The 19160-nt window shown below is 39.3% G+C and overlaps 2 protein-coding genes across 2 annotated transcripts; one reads left to right on the top strand and one right to left on the bottom strand.

Annotated features, from left to right (window-relative positions):
- Positions 1-472: 472 nt before the first annotated feature.
- LOC134630524 (charged multivesicular body protein 4b-like) lies at positions 473-2986 on the bottom strand. Its single transcript, XM_063477864.1, has 7 exons — positions 2872-2986; positions 1850-1946; positions 1600-1717; positions 1363-1489; positions 1025-1152; positions 674-800; positions 473-567 (listed from the first exon to the last, which is right to left on the bottom strand). Exons 1-7 carry the CDS (start codon positions 2984-2986, stop codon positions 473-475), a joined length of 807 nt encoding a protein of 268 aa, XP_063333934.1.
- A 1889-nt stretch (positions 2987-4875) lies between these two features.
- On the top strand, positions 4876-13675 carry chmp1a (charged multivesicular body protein 1A). Its single transcript, XM_063477652.1, has 7 exons — positions 4876-4993; positions 6333-6352; positions 6452-6529; positions 9237-9383; positions 9532-9660; positions 9822-10015; positions 12188-13675. The coding sequence occupies exons 1-7, from the start codon at positions 4987-4989 to the stop codon at positions 12207-12209; spliced, it is 597 nt and encodes a 198-aa protein (XP_063333722.1). The 5' UTR covers positions 4876-4986; the 3' UTR covers positions 12210-13675.
- Positions 13676-19160: the final 5485 nt, after the last annotated feature.

A 19160-nucleotide genomic window follows, 5' to 3' on the forward strand; every position in this document is an offset into this window, starting at 1 on the left:
AAACCCCTCCCCATTAGTGAAGTGTTTTATTTTTGAAACAGTCTTCGAAGAAGAGAACACAACAGGTAACAGAGGTAACAGGGTGAGACTCAAAGACAGCAAACACATGCAACACTTATGTGCTGGGAGCCACTGGTGAGTTTTGTTTTGTTTTTAAAGAAAGCAAAAGTAGCTTAGTTTCAGTGAGTTCAGATAACATCAAAGTCAATCAAAGTCATAACATCAATTAGTTATCAAGCCAGTAGTGTTGTGCTAATGATGGTACTATAAGGATGTGTTCATTATACTTAATTTTACAATATGAATTCTGAAGTCTCTGTAGTACCCTGTGTATAAAAATCTACATGTTCACTGGCATCTCTGGAGTAGGTAGAAAGTCAAATGTCCATGAAAATTAAATTAAAAAAACACTCATGAACAAATACAATAAACTGCTGCCCATTCATTCCGTTCTGTGCTTTCCTCGCCTCTTCTAAATGTTGTAACTGATGGTGCGTTCACGAGGTGCATTCGCCCAACGTCGAAGATACTCTAAATCATCTTCAATGTTTTCTTCGTCCGTGTTGACTTTGAGGAAGAAAAAACAAAACAAAACCCTGAGCAACCTGCGTGAATTTGTAGATACCACAGCAAACTGCAGGAATCATGAAAAAGCTCTCCTGAGAATTCTTACCAGGATTGGAATGTGATGCAGTGGTCAACACTTTGGGACAAAGGACCCCGTCTTCTTCTCCATCCGAATCATTGAGGCTTTCATCCAGATTCTTTTGGAGCTTCTCCAGCTCTTCCAGCAGCTCATCCTGAGATAGACAGAGAGAGAGACAGCAATAGGCACACAGCAGCTCAGCAAGTGTCAAGAAGTGTCACAGAAGCGGAAAACCTGACTTAAAAATAATAATGATTTAGCAAATCACACTGAGCCACATCAGGCAAATGCCAATAATGTAAGCAGACTCTAGAAATCAGACAAACCAAGAATCACTGCAAAAACAAAAGCTCCAAAAAACATTAAAATCATCCTTACCTCATTAAATTCCACTTCAAATCTCACAGCTGTGTAGAGGCTGTTTAGCAAGTCTTCGGTCACGTCCTGTTCCTCAATAATGTCCTTGATCAGGTCATAGACCTTGGTGATGATTTCTCTGCAAAACCCTGCAGACAGTAGTGGTCAACACATTCATCTATTCATCTGAAACATCCACAGTTTGAGTTTGAGGTAAAACACCTTTCCTGACAGGTTTGTGTTATTTTTGTTCATCTTGGCTTTGGGGAAGAAAAGAAATCCCTGCACAACCTCCATGAATTCACACACACCACAGCCAACTGCAAGAATAAAGTCAAAGCTCTCCCGACAAGTCTTACCACGATGGGAAGGCAAAGTAGTGGTCAGCACTTTGGGACAAGGGTTCCCTTCCTCTGCTTTATCCGCCTCAAAGAGGTTTTCGTCCACATTCTTTTCCAGTTTCTCCAGCTCTGCCAGCAGCTCATCCTGAGAAAAAACATACAGAGACACAGCAACAGGCACACAACAAGTGACAACTCTGGTACACAGAATCAGTGCAATCGCAAAAGTCTTCAAAAAATTAAGATCATTCTTACCTCATTAAATTCCCCTTCAAAGCCCACAGGTGTGCAGAGGCTCTCTAGCATGCCTCCAGTCTCATCCTCCTCCTCTGCAATGTCCTTCATCAGGTCACTCACCTTGTTAATGATTTCTCTGCAACAGCCAGCAGACAGTTTCTTTGGTTTTTTAAATTATCTTAGTACTCAGCATTCAAAGGCCATGACAGACTTCTTTCTCATTCATACATGGCCTTATTTCACACGTTCCTGTAGTGTTTCTCCTCACATGTGTTCGTAAATGGCTCTCATGGCTTTTAAAGCACAGTCAATGTAATTGATGTGTTTCTCGTAGAACTTCTTTCTTCTTAGCGCCTGCAGAGCCGCTGGTAGGAGAGCACGGTGAGACAAAAACAGCACATGAGCAGGAATAGATTTAACCTTTCTTTTTCAGTATTTTTTTAAACAGAAAACCCCCAAAATAGAGACTGTAAAACTGTGAGGTTAAGTTAATAGATGGATCTATGGTTCATAAACAATTAGCTCAAAGAAGTCCTACCATTAATTAATGCTTAAATCTTAAATATGATGAACCTAGCTCTAATAATCAGCTATGTACTACAGACCTTCAAGCTGGCGGGTAGTCAAACCATTACTTTAAAACCCAAACCCAGCAGTCTTGACTAATTATAGGCCAATAGCACAGATACTAACTCTGGATGGCATTACCTTGGCCTCCACTAACACTTTGAGTAATCTTGGAGTAATTTTTGATATGGCTTTCAATGCAACACATATGTAGGACTGCTTTCTAACATTTGCACAATATCTCTAACATCCTGCATCCTGATGATGAAAAACTAGTTCATGCATTTATTAACTCTAGGCTGGACTACTGTAATTCAGGATGTCCTAAAAACTCCATGAAAAGCCTTCAGTTGAGCCAAAATGTTGCAGCTAGACAGCAATAGTACTGACAGGGACTAGAAAGAGTAGAGAGAGTAGAGAGTGTGACTCAAGTATTTGTGTTGAGGTATATGCACACAAACATGTAATTCATTTGAACCTTTCCAGTACTTTTTTTTACTACGTTCATCTTCTTTTACATTACTTTTAACAAGATAAAATAAATGTTTAACCAGTTTTAGTTCGTTGTTTCATGGTTGTGTGGCAGGTTGTTGGCTAACGATAGTTAGTTTAATAACTAGCTAATTAGCTTTTAGCTAGCTAAGACTGATGTTTTATTACTTGCCTAGCCGTTTCTTTTCTTTATTTATTTAAAGAAATATATTTTTCTGTAAAATAGCTCACCTCTTCTGTTTATTGTGCTGTTTTTCTTGGCAAAAAACTCTAGGTGGTCAATTTTCTTCTTCATAAATTCTTTCTTCTTCACCAGCAGCTCTCCTCTGGCTGGAAGCTTCTCCATCCACTCATTAACACAGGGCTCCTTCTCCACCTTTTCCCCGCTATTGAAAACAAACAGAGACGTGCCTGTGAGCTTGACAGACGTGCAAAACAGCTTCAGGCTTTGACTCTGCAGTTCTTCGTGTCTTGATTATCTGCAATTTGAAACTGTAGTCAACTGAGTCCTTATGTGCCAAGTTGGAGACCTCTTTCAAAAGAAAACACATCCCTGTGCTGCAGAAACAGGTGATCACCATTGAATATCACTGTCCTAACACCATATGGGAATACTAGGATCTAGCAATCTAACAGTCTATAATATTGTGCAAAAGTCTTGAGTCGCCTCTCAATTCTTTACATTTTGATAGGAAAATAGAAAATAGATGCAGTGATTTATCCAAAAGAGTTTGCACATTTCTTTAAAGCTTCAAAGTGAATATTTGGTGTGACTTCAACATAGCCTGACCTCTCTTAAGCAGGTTTCTCAGCATTTCTTAAAGTAGTCTTCAGGAATTGTTCTCCAGGCTTCTGAAGGACATCCAAAGGTCTTGTTTGGATGTTGGTTGCCTTTTCAGTCCATACTTGATCAAGATGATCCCACGCTGCTTCAATAACATTTATGTCTGGAGAGGCCAACCTGTGATTGATAGTATTCAATGTGATTTTCTATCCAGGGATGTTTTAATGGTAAATGGTAAATGGCCTGTATTTATATAGCGCTTTTCTAGTCCCTAAGGACCCCAAAGCGCTTTACATATCCAGTCATTCACCCATTCACACATACTTTTACTATATTGGTAATGTGTTTTGTGTAATTTCTGAAAAAATATATCTTTTGCCAATCAGGTGTTTTACAAATGGTATAACATGGTACATTTAAATCTGGTGGTACTTTTCCATGTTCATAATTCCATCAATTTTGACAAGATCCTCAACACCACTGGCTAAATTCAGCTCCAAACCATGACAGAGCCTCCACTGTGCTTTACAAATGGATGGACACTCACAGTTGTCCCGCTCTCCTGACCTCCTCCTCTTCATAGACTAACAATGATTTTAATCGAAAATTTCAAACTTAGAATTATCACTACATGAGATTGGTTGCCACTGATTTTTAGTCCAGTTCTTGTGTAATTTGGCATACCTCAGCTTTTTTTTTTCACTGTATCCCTTTCTCAAGAAGGGCTTCAGAAAGATGAACTATTGCTCAAGAGCACATTAAAAAGTTACATAATTATCATTAGTTTTCTCAGTTATTTTTATCTTTTAATTTCAAATGTTCATCTTTGACTTTGAGCTTAGCCACCATTTGTCTGCTATTTATTTATTTTTTATTTATCGACTTCTAGATAGCTATTTCACCTATTCATAACTTGTTAGGAAAACTGATTTCCTTCTTTTTTCACTGTAGATGGCTTACTATTACCCATTTCAACTGTATTTTAAATTTCTTTTAGCTACTTTGTTGTTGTTTATTGGAGAGAATACATTTGATAAAACATATAACCATATACTTTTGAAATATGTAGATAGATAGATTTTGTTCTTTGAAATTGGTTCTTTGCTAAGTTATCTGATATGTGACAACAATGACTCATCTCTTGAGTCAGGTGCCTTTTTATGAATGAATGACTCACAGGTCAGTGTTAATATATTTTTATATATATTATATAAAAATATATAAAATATATAATATGAAGATCTTCAGGTACAAGAACTGAAGTAAAAAATGAGTGAAAAGCAGAAAAGAAATGTAGAGAAACGAAGTGTGGCTAAAAAACCTTTGCTCTCTATGCTATGCAGTTTGCTGTATCTAGTTATGATAATAGGTGGCAGCATTTCACTTGAGGCAAGATGCCACCTTCGAAGAATGGGCGAGGAAGGAGAAGAAGAAGAATTCGAATCACGTGACTACTGTTGAACCAGGAAGCTCCACGGTATTACCAAAACAACTCAGGACTACCTTGTAGTGGCGCTACAAATAACTTCTTAGTCATCTCCTGGTATCATCTTCGCTTGGACATGGATGGTATGTCGTGTGTTAACTTCTGAATTGTCTGTCCGAGTAGCTTTTGGTTCTTTATTTTAGCCAAAGCGCCAGACTACGTTAGATAGCTAAAATTAGCGCTTTAGCTTGGGTGTGTGGTTAGCCGGGTTAGCTGTCTGACCTGTTTTTTGTTGGGGTTTTTTCCGTTTATCACATTTGACGTCCAGTGAAGTTTACGGACTCGTTATTAAATGGGCCTTTGGTTTTATTGGGCTGTGCCAGAGTCTTTTCTTAGCAGTGAGTGCTAAAGTAGGAGTGTGATACAGCAGCCAGAATTTGATTGGAACAACTTTGACAGACGGAGACACATTTCATCGTTCTCCCCCGGTCCTGTTAGATACAAGTCATCGCTATAAAAGTAAAAAAAAAATAACACAAGAGCTTCCTCTTGCCTGCTTAAACGCTAAAAATGTGTTTCTTTAACTTATATTTATGCATGTACCTGTTCTTACAGATATAAATATAACTCAGACATTTGGTTCAGTTGGCTTGATTTGGGAAAAAATGAACTTAAAATAAATATATAAATGTATTTCCGGTATCTACAACCGTCCGCTGTTTTCTACATTATCAGTGTTGTTAAAGTAGACTTGTTATACTTGATACTTACTATACTTACTATGATTTATTATGTGACATCGGCTAAATAAAACTGCAGGCTGTTCTCGATGACATCATACAGATCCAAAGGTCGGAAAAAAAAACTGCCTGAATTTGAGTGTTTAATTAAAGCAATATGAAGCCTGAGCTTTTGGTTCATAGGGTGTAGCTGGACATATACTTACACTTATTTAAAACTTTGATCTTGTTTAATGTGAACATATGATAATTTATATAATATATGATAAGCACAATACCTTTTGTGGTGCTAAGCCAGAGACAGAAACTGCCCAACGTGATCGTTCTAAATAGCTCACTGAATTCGAGTGCGTACTTTAACACAATGCCAGTTTGTGAAATTTCTTCTCTCTTAGATATTCCACGATCTGCTTGAAGTGGTATTTTTGTAAAATTGAAGTTTATGAATCACAACAACTCAGTGGCAGACCATATAAATAATGGGTTCGCGGAGGGCTGTGGCCCATTGATGTAAAAGTCGTCAACGCTCTGCTAACTAAATAACTATCTCCAGTGTCCCTCTGACATTAACATTAGCACATAAACTGTTTTGGAAACTGCATGGTATGGGGTTCAATGGCAAGCAGCTCCTGTAGATGTAATGTGTAGTAAGGTGCCCAGCACGTTTGTCCATATAGTCTATGTGACAGTTTGTTATATACACTCCAAATGTGTGACTCTGTCTCTCACCATCTCTTCACAGAAACACTCTTTCAGTTAAAGGTATGTTCCAGTGAAAATCTTAAACCTATATCAGACAACAGATAACTTAAAGTGGGATATTTATTAATGTATTCACATTTTTTCCTCTGTGGATCACAGTTCACTTCCAAGCAGCTGGAGAGGCTGGCCAAGAAGGCAGAGAAGGATTCTGAAAAAGAGCAGGCAAAGGTCAAGAAGGTAAGCAGGCCAATCAGCTGGGGTGACGTAAGGGCCAAATGGTCCCACAGTACACTGTATACATCTTTCTTGCTCCACACATGTCATCATTCTAACACAGACAAAATGAAATGTCTGTATGTCTGCTCTTTACTTTTATTGGCATCCGTTTACTAGTTCTAAGTCATCATAAGGTGCTTTATTGTATTGTAAAGTCAACCCTATACAGTATTAGAGGGAGAACCCCAGCAGTCAGATTATTGCCTGTGAGCACCACTTGGTAAGGGTGGTGATAAAGAACTCCCTTTCAATAGCAAGTGACTTCCAGCAGACAACAATGTCAGTGTAAGTGGAAATTTGGATAGCACAGACAAAATAAACAGGAGCCTGTTTTAATGTTAGATTTGAAGTACGATAATCAGAAACACCATCTCTTCGTCATCAGCTCTATGTTTAGCAGATGTGAGCAATGTAAAACATCCAGACTGTTATCATCAACATTAAGAGAGGCTATCTGCATTTTTCTGCTTTCTTTTTTTGACATGATATGAGGTAATGCTTGTGACGTAATGCTTTGTGCTTTGTGATCTGTGCAGTTGCGTCTGCTAATAAGCTTTGGGTGTGGCTGTGTGTTGTAGTAAATGGAAGATGATTAGTCAGTGAGTAGAAAGACTACTCCATGGAGGAGATTTTTTTTTAAATTTATTTTAACTGGACATCATTGGCACTTAACAAAAATGCAAATGATCCAGAAAATACTCACCAAGCTCTTTTTAGCAACCTGTGTGCATGCCTATTCATGCAGCAAATATCCAGCGACTTTTCATGCAATAAATAAAAATCTTCTGGTAAAGAATCAGCTCTTTAGTTAGTGTTTGCATCAAATGTGTGAGTTAAGAACTATGTGATCAGTCACTTTTAGTGTCAGATGAACTGATTTGTGTCTTTCTAAACTCGTTACTCTCCTAGATTTTTACCACAATGTTTGTGAGAACTTACTCAAAATCCATGAATTTAATATCAGTTTCTGCACAAGTGAAATCCTCACTAATTACTGAAGACAGAGACCAAGTTATTTGCTGCCATTTCCAGTGGTTCAATTTAAGTGAAACTGCTTTGATTGATGGGTGACCCAGCAAAAGGAACTGTAGTTCATAGCTTTTTGCTCAGGTGGTAAAACAGCTGGCAGACAGTGATGATGGGGTCCAATGAAAAGTATGAAAGTATAAAAAGTTTGTCCCTTAATTGTCTTATGGTTGCGCAAAATGCTAGCATGGGATAAACACATGAATAAACTGCTTATTTCAGCTTTTTTTTTTTTTTTTACCTTTTTCAAATATTTATTAGTTATTTTGTTTTGTGACTCAGTATTGGGACCATTATTATTAAACTTAAACTAAGCAATAACTAAAAATGTCAAGTGAGTTTAATTTAACTATAGACTCAAGGGAAAAAATTAAAAAGTAAACATATTGTAGGTTCTTCTGATTATTAGTAAAATGTAAATACATGCAGTTAATAAATGTAAATACAAATGATATTGAACTGAATAAAATAACATTCAACACTTACTAACTACTACTAACAACCTGACCTAATGAGTACTTTTTACTCCCTGACAACACCCAACAACACCCCGAATCTAATAAAAATCCAACAAAAAGAAACCTCAGACTCAGTCAAGAAAACTCAGTGAAACTAAACTGAAACTGGAAAAAACAGAAACACAATCTTACAATTCAATGATCATGGTGTAGTTATGCTGATCATTTTACCAGTCTGGTGACACTTGGAGTGGCACACATAAACCAGCAGGTGGCAGTACAACACTAGCTCAGCTAGTTTTAGAGACGCAAGGGTATTGGGCAGGTCTGTCCCAATTAGAATGTATGTTTGCCGTAGAGAATACAGAAGTGCTATTCAAACGCATTCTCTTGCAAAACGAGCAACGGGGCTCTGACATGACAGAGCTTTTATTAACTGACACATCAGACGTATTTCCTTGTTCAGTCATGACAGGTTTCCCTCCCGCTTTGCTTTGTTGAAAAGCTGACATGCATTTGAAATGAGGAAAGATGTAAGTTTGCTCTTTGATGCTGCTGCTGTTTCCTGTTATCACTGCTGAAAGAAATATGATTATTGCCAACTTCATGCAATCTGTTCTGCTGTAAATTATTTATGTTTTAAATGAGGTGGATCACGTGTAAGGTTGGGTCACTCTAATCGCAACAGAGACGCTACTGGTTGCTGTTTATTATACATTTCATAATTATACAACCAGGATCACAGTAACATCATAAACATTTGGACTTTTAACAGACATTGGTGTGAATTGAGCACATTCCAAAGAAAAACAAATGCTAATTTATTGAGTTGTTAGTTATGGTGTATGAGGAAGAACACAGGAATACACAGTAAAGATGCAAGGTTATTGCTGATTATGTCTTTGATATTATTGAACCTGCAGTGTCTATGCTGTGCTAACACTGAGCCAAACTTGCAAAGCTAAGTATATTTTTTAGTAAACAATTGTTTAGTTACATTTATGGCTGTAATTCCTGTAATCGTTCTAGTTCATTTGTCGCTTGTATGTGGAGTGTCTACAGTAAAATTTATGTAGTGATGTTCTGTGTATCAGTCCTAGGATGTATCCACCCTGTCTGTGCACATAAACAAAGGACTATTCTGAAGGTGAAGAGTGTTAACAGCATCTTTGTCTCATCAACAGGCTTTGCAACAGAAAAATGTGGAATGTGCCAGAGTTTACGCGGAGAATGCCATCAGGAAAAAGAACGAAGGCCTTAACTGGCTGCGCATGGCGTCTCGAGTCGATGCCGTGGCCTCTAAAGTCCAGACTGCTGTTACCATGAAAGGCGTAAGTTACAGTGTTCAGTCAGCTCAACAGTTTGAATCAAAGACATATTTTTCTATGTTGAAATGAAAGATTCTAAATCAACTATTTTCATATCACAAAGTGTGTATGAGACGTATGTTACAAATGCCTTTTCTTTACTTTCCAACAGGTGACCAAAAGCATGGGTCAGGTCACCAAGGCCCTGGACAAAGCTCTGAACTCCATGGATCTCCAGAAGGTCTCTGCAGTCATGGATAAGTTTGAAAGCCAAGTCCAGAACCTCGATGTCCACACCTCAGTGAGTGCCTTCACTCTTTGTTTGTAGAGCACTTTTTCATGCTTTTTAAAATTCCACAGTAGCGCTAGAGGATGTAATAAGTCAAACCCAGCTTTGCACTCTCTGACCTCACATTCCCTTTGTTCTCTCCTCACCTCTTTTTTTTTTTTTTTATGCACCAGGTCATGGAGGATTCCATGAGCTCAGCAATGACGCTGACCACGCCTCAGGAGCAGGTGGATGACCTGATCCACCAAATAGCAGAACAGAACGGCCTGGAGGTGATGGACCAGCTCAACCAGCTGCCTGCCGGGGCTACCTCAGTGGGCGCAGAGAGCTCACGGAGCCAGGAGAAGGAGGACCAGCTGTCTCGACGGTAGGAACCAGATTCTATAAGTTAAACATGTCCCCAGTAGCTATGGCTCTATGTACAAACCTCAAACAATTTAAACAATTATCTGTTTAAATACCAAAAAACTCCACAGCAATGACTGCTTATTAAATGTAAACAACACACACGGTGCAAATATCTATTTGCAGTATTTCCTCTGCACTGTGATAGCACCATTTTAGCTCTTTTTTATACTCTGTGACAAAATGGTGTCAGTCATCTGCAGACAGGTAGCTAGCCTGCCAGTTTCTCCTAACCCATGCATTCTCCCATTAACCCACACACCTGATGCGTCTGGAACAAATCGTAGCATTATACAACAAATTAGAACCATATTTGGGCAGGTGCAGTATGGAGCTGTGCAACACCTGTTTGAGTCTGGCGTAAATTAAAAAAAGACATTACATGAGTCTTATTTCAACCCCTGCAGCTGTGTTATAACTTCTGATAAGAAGAAACTTCAAAGTGTCCTCCACGTTTCCCTTACTCACTGAATCCTCCCCCTCCTCACCTGGTTTTCATACTGTGGCAAAAACCTAACAAGTTACACACGATCCCGCGCTTCTGTGTTTACAACAGAGCACGAGATCAGGAAATCGGATTACTCTTCAAGTCCCTGCCCCCACACTGAACACTGCTGTTGCGGTTGCAAAGTCACGAGGGAACAAGAAGGGCACAGTATGTTCAGTTCAGATATGACTCATCAGAATAATCAAATCAGCTGATGAAAGAAAATGGAATTCTGCTTTAAAGCTTCCAAGTGTAGCAAATTGTTGTCTCCTTGTTTTTAGTACTAGTTAGTTACTTAGTCATTACTGTAGGTCTGCAGATGGGCGATAATGTGGGCTGAAAAGTTAAAAAAACAAGCAGATTTTTCTATTAAATTAACCAAAAGTGACCAGTAGTTGAACAGAGCAAGCAATTCAACATCGCTTCAACCTTTTAAATGGCATCTTTTTCTTTTTGTATAGGAATTAACTGTATCTCCCAGCCCAGTAAAAGCTGCATAAAATAATTTGTTGACTGGAGTTTAAATGATTTCTCTGCGTGCTGTTGTGGCAGTCCTTGTATCTGACATCAAGTTATTCAGAGACAGCATGATTAGGACACAACAGGAATAGTTTCACACACCAGCCAGGCATTAAGTAGGTGTTATAAACATATAAAGGTGTTGCTGTCGTCCTGTGACCGACAGGTTTCTGGCAGGAAAACGTGCAGCCAGGATGAAACACTGTTTGTGCATCTTGTTAGTGAGAGTTGATTTAATGTTTGATTGTGGTATCATCCAAGTAATTGTTTCTGGGAAAAAAAATTAAGTCTTTTACAAGTGCTAACGCTCATTTTATCAGCTTTAACACAAAGTTAGGTTTAATGTTCTAAGACAAAATCATGAATTTCCAGAATTTAAGGTCAATTTTAAAGAAAAATTTTTCTGATGTTAGATTAATTTCTTGCTAGTGCTGGAATCAAATGACTTCACTTTGCTCTTTTGGACAAACTTCGTCACACCACTTCATAAACAAGGAACGGCACATGAACATAACAATGAGAAGATGAAATTGTAATAATAAAAAAACACAATCTTTATAATTTCTTTACAAGTGTGTAACTTCTCATGTTTTATTCCTGGTCAATATTTATTTTTGTATGCAACCATTATTTTAACCACTTATCCAGTTCTGCATTGCCCACCAGCCCATCACATTGCACGCACAGCCATTCACTTTAATATTCAGGATCCTGTGACACAGGAACATCATCATCTCCACACAGAGAGGCCTCAACTGACGGGTCAATTCACACCCTGAACCTTCCTCCATGCTGTACTGTGCAAATCATAAAAGCACACCTGGTGGTGGTTACACGCGTTACTGCAGGCACCTGTTGTCAGAACTTTCTGAATGGATATGATAAAAAGTATGCTGGGAAACATTTGCCAAGCAGAAATGATATTTAAAGGTGTTACGGTGAAATAATGAGTGACCTTTGACCTGCAATGCACAATAATAATAATTGTGCACTCCAGCATTACTTATAGTATATCTGTAGGTTTTTCCCTGTCAATGGTGCGAGCGCTGAAACACTGACAGGGAAACATGTTTTTAAGGCTTCTATATGTTACAAAGACCTTTAACCTTCCTCGTATTTTTCTTCCAGGTTGGCGGCTCTACGGAACTAAAAGCTGCTGCAGGAGAGGCGACGGGGCTGCGTGGAAACAGACAACTTCAAAGATGGCGACAACGAGAGCTGTGTGTGTTTCTATTGAACTGTTCCTACTGGGAGGACTTAATGAGCCTATTGATTTACCAACCTTCCCCCCTGTCTGCTCTATAAATAAATACACACAAACACACAGCAGAAGAAGCAGCACCTGAGAAGGCACAGGCGTCTCTCTCTGGCTCACCTTCCCTTTTCGATCCATCTTCCTCTGTTATTCCCCATTGGAATCTCATTTTACCTTCACCCTTCTTCCTTCCCCTTTTCATCCCCTTTGTCGAATCACGGGCTTTCAGGTTGAAGATTTATAAAAAAACAAAAACACCTTTTACAAAATGATGAGTTTTAAAGAGTAGTTGTATTGATTATATGGGGGTTGGGTGGGGGTCAGAAAGGGTTTAAATTCTTTGGAAGTGATAGGAAAGGAAATATCAGTTGACAATAGACTTTGGAAACACTACCCCACTGAACTCCTCCCTTAGTCAGATTTTCCAATCTTCATTTGTGTAACACTGCAAACAACAAAGGACAATCTTTGTTTCAGGGTGATATTTTCCTATTTTATTTTTATTCAGGATTTATTTTGGATTGTTTCTCATGCTTGTATTAGGACTTTTTTTGCTTTGAACGCCTTATTTGGAATGCAGATGCTTGCATAGGTGCTTCCCCGCCAGTGCCTGATGGACAGTCTGTTGTTTAGAAGGCGAGAGAGAGGAATTTTCCGTTGCTCTTCCTGCCAGCAGAGCCTGAGATTCTTTTGTCCTGTTCCAGCCAACTTCTACGCTGTCTGTGAACAGCAGGGCCTCAGGTTTACATTTATTATCTGTGTCTCTGTAGCCAGATCTCTTTTGTGGTTTTTAAGGCTGAGCTTTTGATTTTTAGTGGCATTGAGATATTTTCGTACGCTTCTGTGTTTCAAAATAACACGATCGTCCCCCATCTGTCTCCGTTCCACCCTGAATGGTTTCAGGAGAGTAGTCACATCAGATGTGCAGGGATGTGCTGAACTCCTAATTTGCCTTGCAAACCACACATTTGCTTTTTGGTTACGCAGGAAATGAACTGGAGGAGGATTTAGATCAGGAGCCGTTTTAAAGTAAAATGTACAACAGCGTCAGAATGTGTTAACAAGATATCAGGAGACTGCTTCCCATTTTTTGTTTTGAACGCTCGTAGCTCAGCGTTGACTTGTTGAGGGCTTTGACTTGTTTTGGTGTTTCCTTCTTTGAGTGTAGACATCACGCGGGCGAACTGGAAGAAGCCAGACCTCCACCTATAACAGAGCAGCTTCACCCTCGGGATAATGTTTTCAGTTTCTTCTCCATTTTAACAGGAGGGTTTATTTATACTCTGGTTCCTCATACTCTGCAGCACTTTTGTTTTGTATATTTATCTTGTGAAAATAAAGTCATACCCTATTACGCCGACCCACGCTTGTTGTTTGTGGTTTGTGTGTTAAGTGCATGGAGCCGGTGATGTGTTAGCATGAAGGTCAGAGGTTTCTTTCCACTGCACAAACTTTACTCATCTGCCTGCTTATCAAGGGACGTACTTTGAACCTCAAAGTTGATTGTGAAAATGTTTATCATTCTGTGTCAACGCACCAAACTGCAAAATTGGGAACTGTAGTGAAGAGGGCATGACGTCAGCATTACTCAGGTCTTCTCTTCCAAACGCAGCCACTGATAAAGGTTTGCTGCGGGCCGACATGTAAAAACCAACAGTGTAACGGCAGCTATGTCCCTCTTTTATGTGGTGTCTGTGGTTTAAAAAAAATAAAGAAGATATGTTTTCATATATTTATTTTTAACTTAAAGAAAATTATTCCAAAATCATGAGCATGCCTAGTCTGTAATGAAGCAAAAATGCTGAATTTCTAGTGAGATGTGTGAAAACCTTTTCATAAGGCACTGAGGATTTAAGGAGCTTGGAAAGAAAAGTGACTGGACTTGTTTAAGTTTCTGGAGGATGTTTCACATGTCATCTGAGAAGCTTTTTAAGTTCTAAGATCAAATTGATCAAATCCAATCCTAGGTATTTAAACACAAGTGGGGGTTGTCCCGTTAGAGGGTTGTTGACCTATTATTGATCGTGAGCCAAGGTGTGAAAAAGGGTGTTGGTCATTATCAGCAGAGGTTTCATGTGAAACCATTGTGAGATTTTGCCTCACCCGTGACCTATAAAGCTCAACTGACGCAAGTTGTGAGTGGGCGTTAAGGCGTCTGGGAAGGGATCTTAAAACGGGATTATAGATGGCAGACCGTTTATGTTGTAAGCCCCGCCCTCTGTTCAAAGGTGGTTGTTCACAATGGACATAGATGGCTTCTTTCATTCCTCTTTCAAACATTTGTCTTCTTGGTCCAAAATGTGAGCATTGGCATCCTTGAAAGAGTGACCTTTGACCTTTAGGTGCAGATGTACATCTGTTGTTGGCTCTGCAGTACACTGGGATGTTGTGCTTGGTGAAGAATCACCTGAGTTTCTCTGATAAACCTGCTACATAAAGGATGACAGTGTTGTTTTGTTTGTCCTTCTGATTCTCCCTGGTTGGTGTCTGATCTTCTGTACAGTGATGAAAGCCCAGTTAGGACAGCCACGTGTTTTAAGAGCTTTCTTTACATGCGCGTGTTCCTTTTCTTTCTCTTTCACTTTCTGCCCGGTCAAACAGTAGGTACTGGTCTGTGTGTGTGGGCTACTGATAAACTTCAGTGTTGAGGTTTCCATTCTCCTCACTGCACACAGCACAGTCCAGAAATTTCAAACTATTACCTTTTGTATCCTCACTGGTCAAGGTTTCTACTTCTTGGGTTTGGATTTTGACCCAGGTGTCATTCATGTATCTGTGACAGTAGCTGGGTGCTGTCCCTTTGAAAGATTCAAGAGCCTTACTTTCCACTTCCTCCATGTAAAGGTTGGCTACAATAGGCAACACCGGGGGGCCCGTGGCACATACATGTTTTTGTATGTATAAGACCCTTAAAATATATGGTCTTAAGGCAGAGGTGCAACAGTGTGCAAATCGGATTGGGAGTAAAGCTGGTTCTGTTTTCTAAGCAGCTGTTTTGCTGTAGTCATTTTCTGACAGTCTCCACTGCTTTTCTTTGCAAGCTCCTTAGATTACCATGACCTGGATGACTTAGAACCTACACAGACACACTGAGGATTTCTTCTTTTGAAGTCGCCATTCATGATGTTCAAAGATGCACTCGAGTGGGATCTCAGTCCTCGATGTGATGTATCCATTTTTCTTGTATCCCACCTCTGCCCTCACGGTTTCCTTTGATACCATTGGCTTTATGCACCAGCTGTCCTGCAACATACTGGCTCCTTTTTCTTTACGTGATTTTCACTTTACTTTAAAAAGTAATTGATTAGCTTTAGATACCCAAAACTGCTTGGATTTGTTTAGGCAATACAAACAACTTGATTAGTTTTAGGTATTAAAAAGTACTTGATCAGGTTTAGGCACTACAAAATACTACAACTATTAAATTAGGTTCAAATAACATGTATGATTATCTAGAGACTGGTGGTGGATCACCTTACCCCGTTGTCCTCTACTTGATAACCATCAAGTAACCTTGCACAGAGAAAAATGATGAGTTTGAAAGGACAGTGTGTGTGCAGCCTAACCACCAAAGGACACCTTAGAAAAGCCAGATTGAAACTTTTTAGCCAAAGGACATGTCTACTTCTTTGGATGAAAATCTGATAGCTCACCTCCACCTGACCTCTATGGGTTCTGAATATACAGTGCAGGAGGTGACTCTCTTAGTTCATAACGGTGGGGAGGTACTTAGAATGTCCACCAAAGCTAAAAGGGGAGAAAACTGGGACTAAAACATCACAGAGGAAGGTGACTTCATTCTCTGCTAAGGATGCATTACCCCTCCGTAATAACAGCAAATGGTTACTTGCTGCTAGGAAAATGAATAATGGCTGCATTTCACTTAGACAGAGTGCTGGTATTTTACATACAGAGAAAACCTGTTTCTATCACTGTTGCAGGAAACCTCATGTTAAAGTTCATTTTTGTTGTACCTCTCTGCCTGCCGTAGGTCAAAATACTGAATGTAACTTGTACTTCATACTCAGCATCCAATCATTTCTTCGCACTTTACATGCTTTTTGCATTGAGGTTACCTTAGGAGAACTTTTCTGCTAGCATAAGAACAAGTTCATGATGTTAATGGGACAGACAGCTTCAGATGTTGATAAACCAACTGACACAAAAGCTTTATTGTTGAAGAGATGAAGTACCAGAGCAGCGCAGTAAAAAACATCACCTGTAACGGATATGATAACATGTAAATGATATCAGGCTGTAAATTCTGCAGCAACCTCAACACTTGAAGATGCTGTTTTAACTGTTATATGGGTTAAATGAGAGTTTATAGTCAGCCTTACCCAGGCATTTACCAACCAGAGGTTATCAAATCTGAGCAATGTGAAATCCAATCAAGTACATCTACATGAAGTGCTCTGAGAGTACCTTAAGGATGGGTTCAGTCAAACAGTTGGAGTGTAAAGCACTGTACACTTTGTACTGTACACTCTGTACACTAAGCTACAACGATGAAAAGACAATTACAATTATCTGGTGACAATAAAACAATGTAAAGCCGGTAAATAGAGGACAGGCATGTAGGCACTGCAAGTCAAACTGCATGCCATAGTGTTGGTTGGTGTTTGTGTGTGTTTGTCACAGAAGAAGAATGTACTGTGTTATTATAATACCAATAGCCCAAGCAAGACAAATACAGGATCAATGTTATAAGAATGCATAAAATTATTATTATATAACTTAAATAAAAGAGGAAACAGTAAAACCTTAAACCTAAAATGAACATCCACATTTTTCCAGATGATTTTTTTAATGTCCTGATATGTAAAAGAAAGAGAGTGTACTTTATGCTTTATACTTTTATACAGTTACCTTGATGTCCAATATTTAGGCCTGTGTGCATTAAAGGCTTGAAAAGCAAAATTAAAGTGCTGTAACTTCTGCTGGCAGTACGTTGCTCGTAGTAGGATTACTGTTGTGTTGCCTGGTGCAAATTTGGCATTTCAGGACAATGCTTTTGGATTAGTCATCATGGCTGCTTGTGATCTAATTTGCAGCACAAGGCAGATCACGACAGTGGCTTTATGAATATTCATACACTGTGCAAATACAGGCTTCTGTGCTCTCTGGGTAAACTGATGAAACCACATCAGGAACAGAAAATGTAATTTCCCTCTGAAGAGTAAAGATGGGTGGCGTTTTTCAATTCCTCTTCCTTTATTTCCTCCTTCTCTCCCTGGCTGTCTCCTTCTCTATGTTTGTGAAATAAAGTAATGAGGTAAGTGATCATACCATGGATAAATAATTAGACAGCTCGGGGGAGCGGCACAAATGCCAGGCAGGAAATGTGCGTGCCTGGCAGCTCTACAACAAACTGGCTGTCACTCCATGAAATGTCAAAGTGTAGGCCACGGCGATCACCCCAGCAGGTTGTCTGGGCGTACGCCGCGTGTTCTGCTGAGGACTCCCCCGCCTTTTCTTTTTTTGGAAGCCTTGACTTAGCCGTGGTGACAGAAGGAGGACGCACAGCTCATGAAAACACAATAGATGATGAGCAAGCCCTCCCAGAAGTGACTTGACCACAGTGAGAGAGATGAGCCTGTGGTGACATTGCTCACCTTCCACAGGGAAGCAAAACTGGAGGTTATGAATTGAAAATGGCTTTTAAATATGTGAGTGAGTCCCAGCAGGAGCCGGTTACTATAAAAAGACATGCAGGCAGGGTTATGTCGACAGCAGGGATTTCCTCTTTAATGCCAGAGTCCTGCAGTGTGCGCCCGTGTCAGGTTTCTGCCGTATGTGTAGGACAAATAAGCACTAACCTGTTTGACAGCAGGTTTGAATGAGCATAATTGATCACTGTCACAATATACTCCTGGAATAAAAGGTGAGGAGGCAGCCTTGAATGAAACTGGGTGAAAGTTTAGAATAGAAGAATAGCCCTTTATTGTCAGTTTGGATTAGACCCAGGCCGATCAAAGGTTTACAGTAAACTAAGAGCATTACAGGGGAGTGGAGCACTTCAGCATGACATCCTTGTTACTGAACAATAAGAGAGGCGTTGACGTGTGAAATGTCACTGTTTTGGTCAGTTTTTTTAAATAGACTTTTCCAGCAACCCTCATGGTGAACTGGGCAGCAACTAAACCTTCTGTTCGAATGGCAAACAACAGAATGTATTCCACTTTTCAACAATTTTTTAATTTTAGTGCATTAAAGTATGCAAAAGCATTGTCCCATCTCAACACAGGGGGGATTGTGACACGGACCTCAGCAGCACAGACTTCCTACGCCAGGAACCATAATTCAAAGAGAGATAGCAGATTTTCTTCATTATTTGTATCTGCCGTTTGTATCTTTTTAATACATTTTGTGCATATTTGTAATCAAATTAAATGCCTTTAGTAGTCTTTTTGTGTCTCTTTCTTTAATGTTTTGTATGTCATTTTGCATCCCTTTGTGGTTGTTTATTTAATTCCGCTGTTTTTGACCGGTTTTGGTAATTTTGTAATTGTTTAGCAAATTTTTCTAGTTATTTTGTGCCTTTTTTTAGTCATTTTGCATCCCTTTGTAGTCCTTTTTTGTATCCATTTTCATTTTGCATTGCTTTGAAGCTGTTTTATGTGTTTTGGGAGTGTTTTGTCTTTTCTTTGTAGACATTTTGCACCTCATGAGTTGCTTTGTGTCTCTTTGTTTCTTTTTCATACATTTGTAGATACGTCACATCTATTTTTTGTCACTTTGCTGCACTCTGTTTTTCAAATCTTTGAAGTCCTTTTTGCCACAAGCCAATTACTTAAAATGCAGTGACTTGGCAGGACCTGTTGATTAATTTTAATTACCTTCAGT

The sequence above is a fragment of the Pelmatolapia mariae genome, linkage group LG7 (genome assembly GCF_036321145.2).
Source record: "Pelmatolapia mariae isolate MD_Pm_ZW linkage group LG7, Pm_UMD_F_2, whole genome shotgun sequence".
In the NCBI taxonomy this organism is placed as follows: Eukaryota; Metazoa; Chordata; class Actinopteri; order Cichliformes; family Cichlidae; genus Pelmatolapia; species Pelmatolapia mariae.

Coding starts and splice junctions, on each gene's coding strand:
- LOC134630524 (XM_063477864.1), bottom strand. CDS start 2,986: ATGGAGAAGCTTCCAGCCAGAGGAGAGCTGCTGGTGAAGAAGAAAGAA. Junction 1,947..2,871: donor CAGCACAATAAACAGAAGAG/GTGAGCTATTTT, acceptor CTCTCCTACCAG/CGGCTCTGCAGGCGCTAAGA. Junction 1,153..1,362: donor TACTTTGCCTTCCCATCGTG/GTAAGACTTGTC, acceptor TACTGTCTGCAG/GGTTTTGCAGAGAAATCATC.
- chmp1a (XM_063477652.1), top strand. Junction 6,353..6,451: donor AAACACTCTTTCAGTTAAAG/GTATGTTCCAGT, acceptor TGTGGATCACAG/TTCACTTCCAAGCAGCTGGA. Junction 9,384..9,531: donor CTGCTGTTACCATGAAAGGC/GTAAGTTACAGT, acceptor ACTTTCCAACAG/GTGACCAAAAGCATGGGTCA.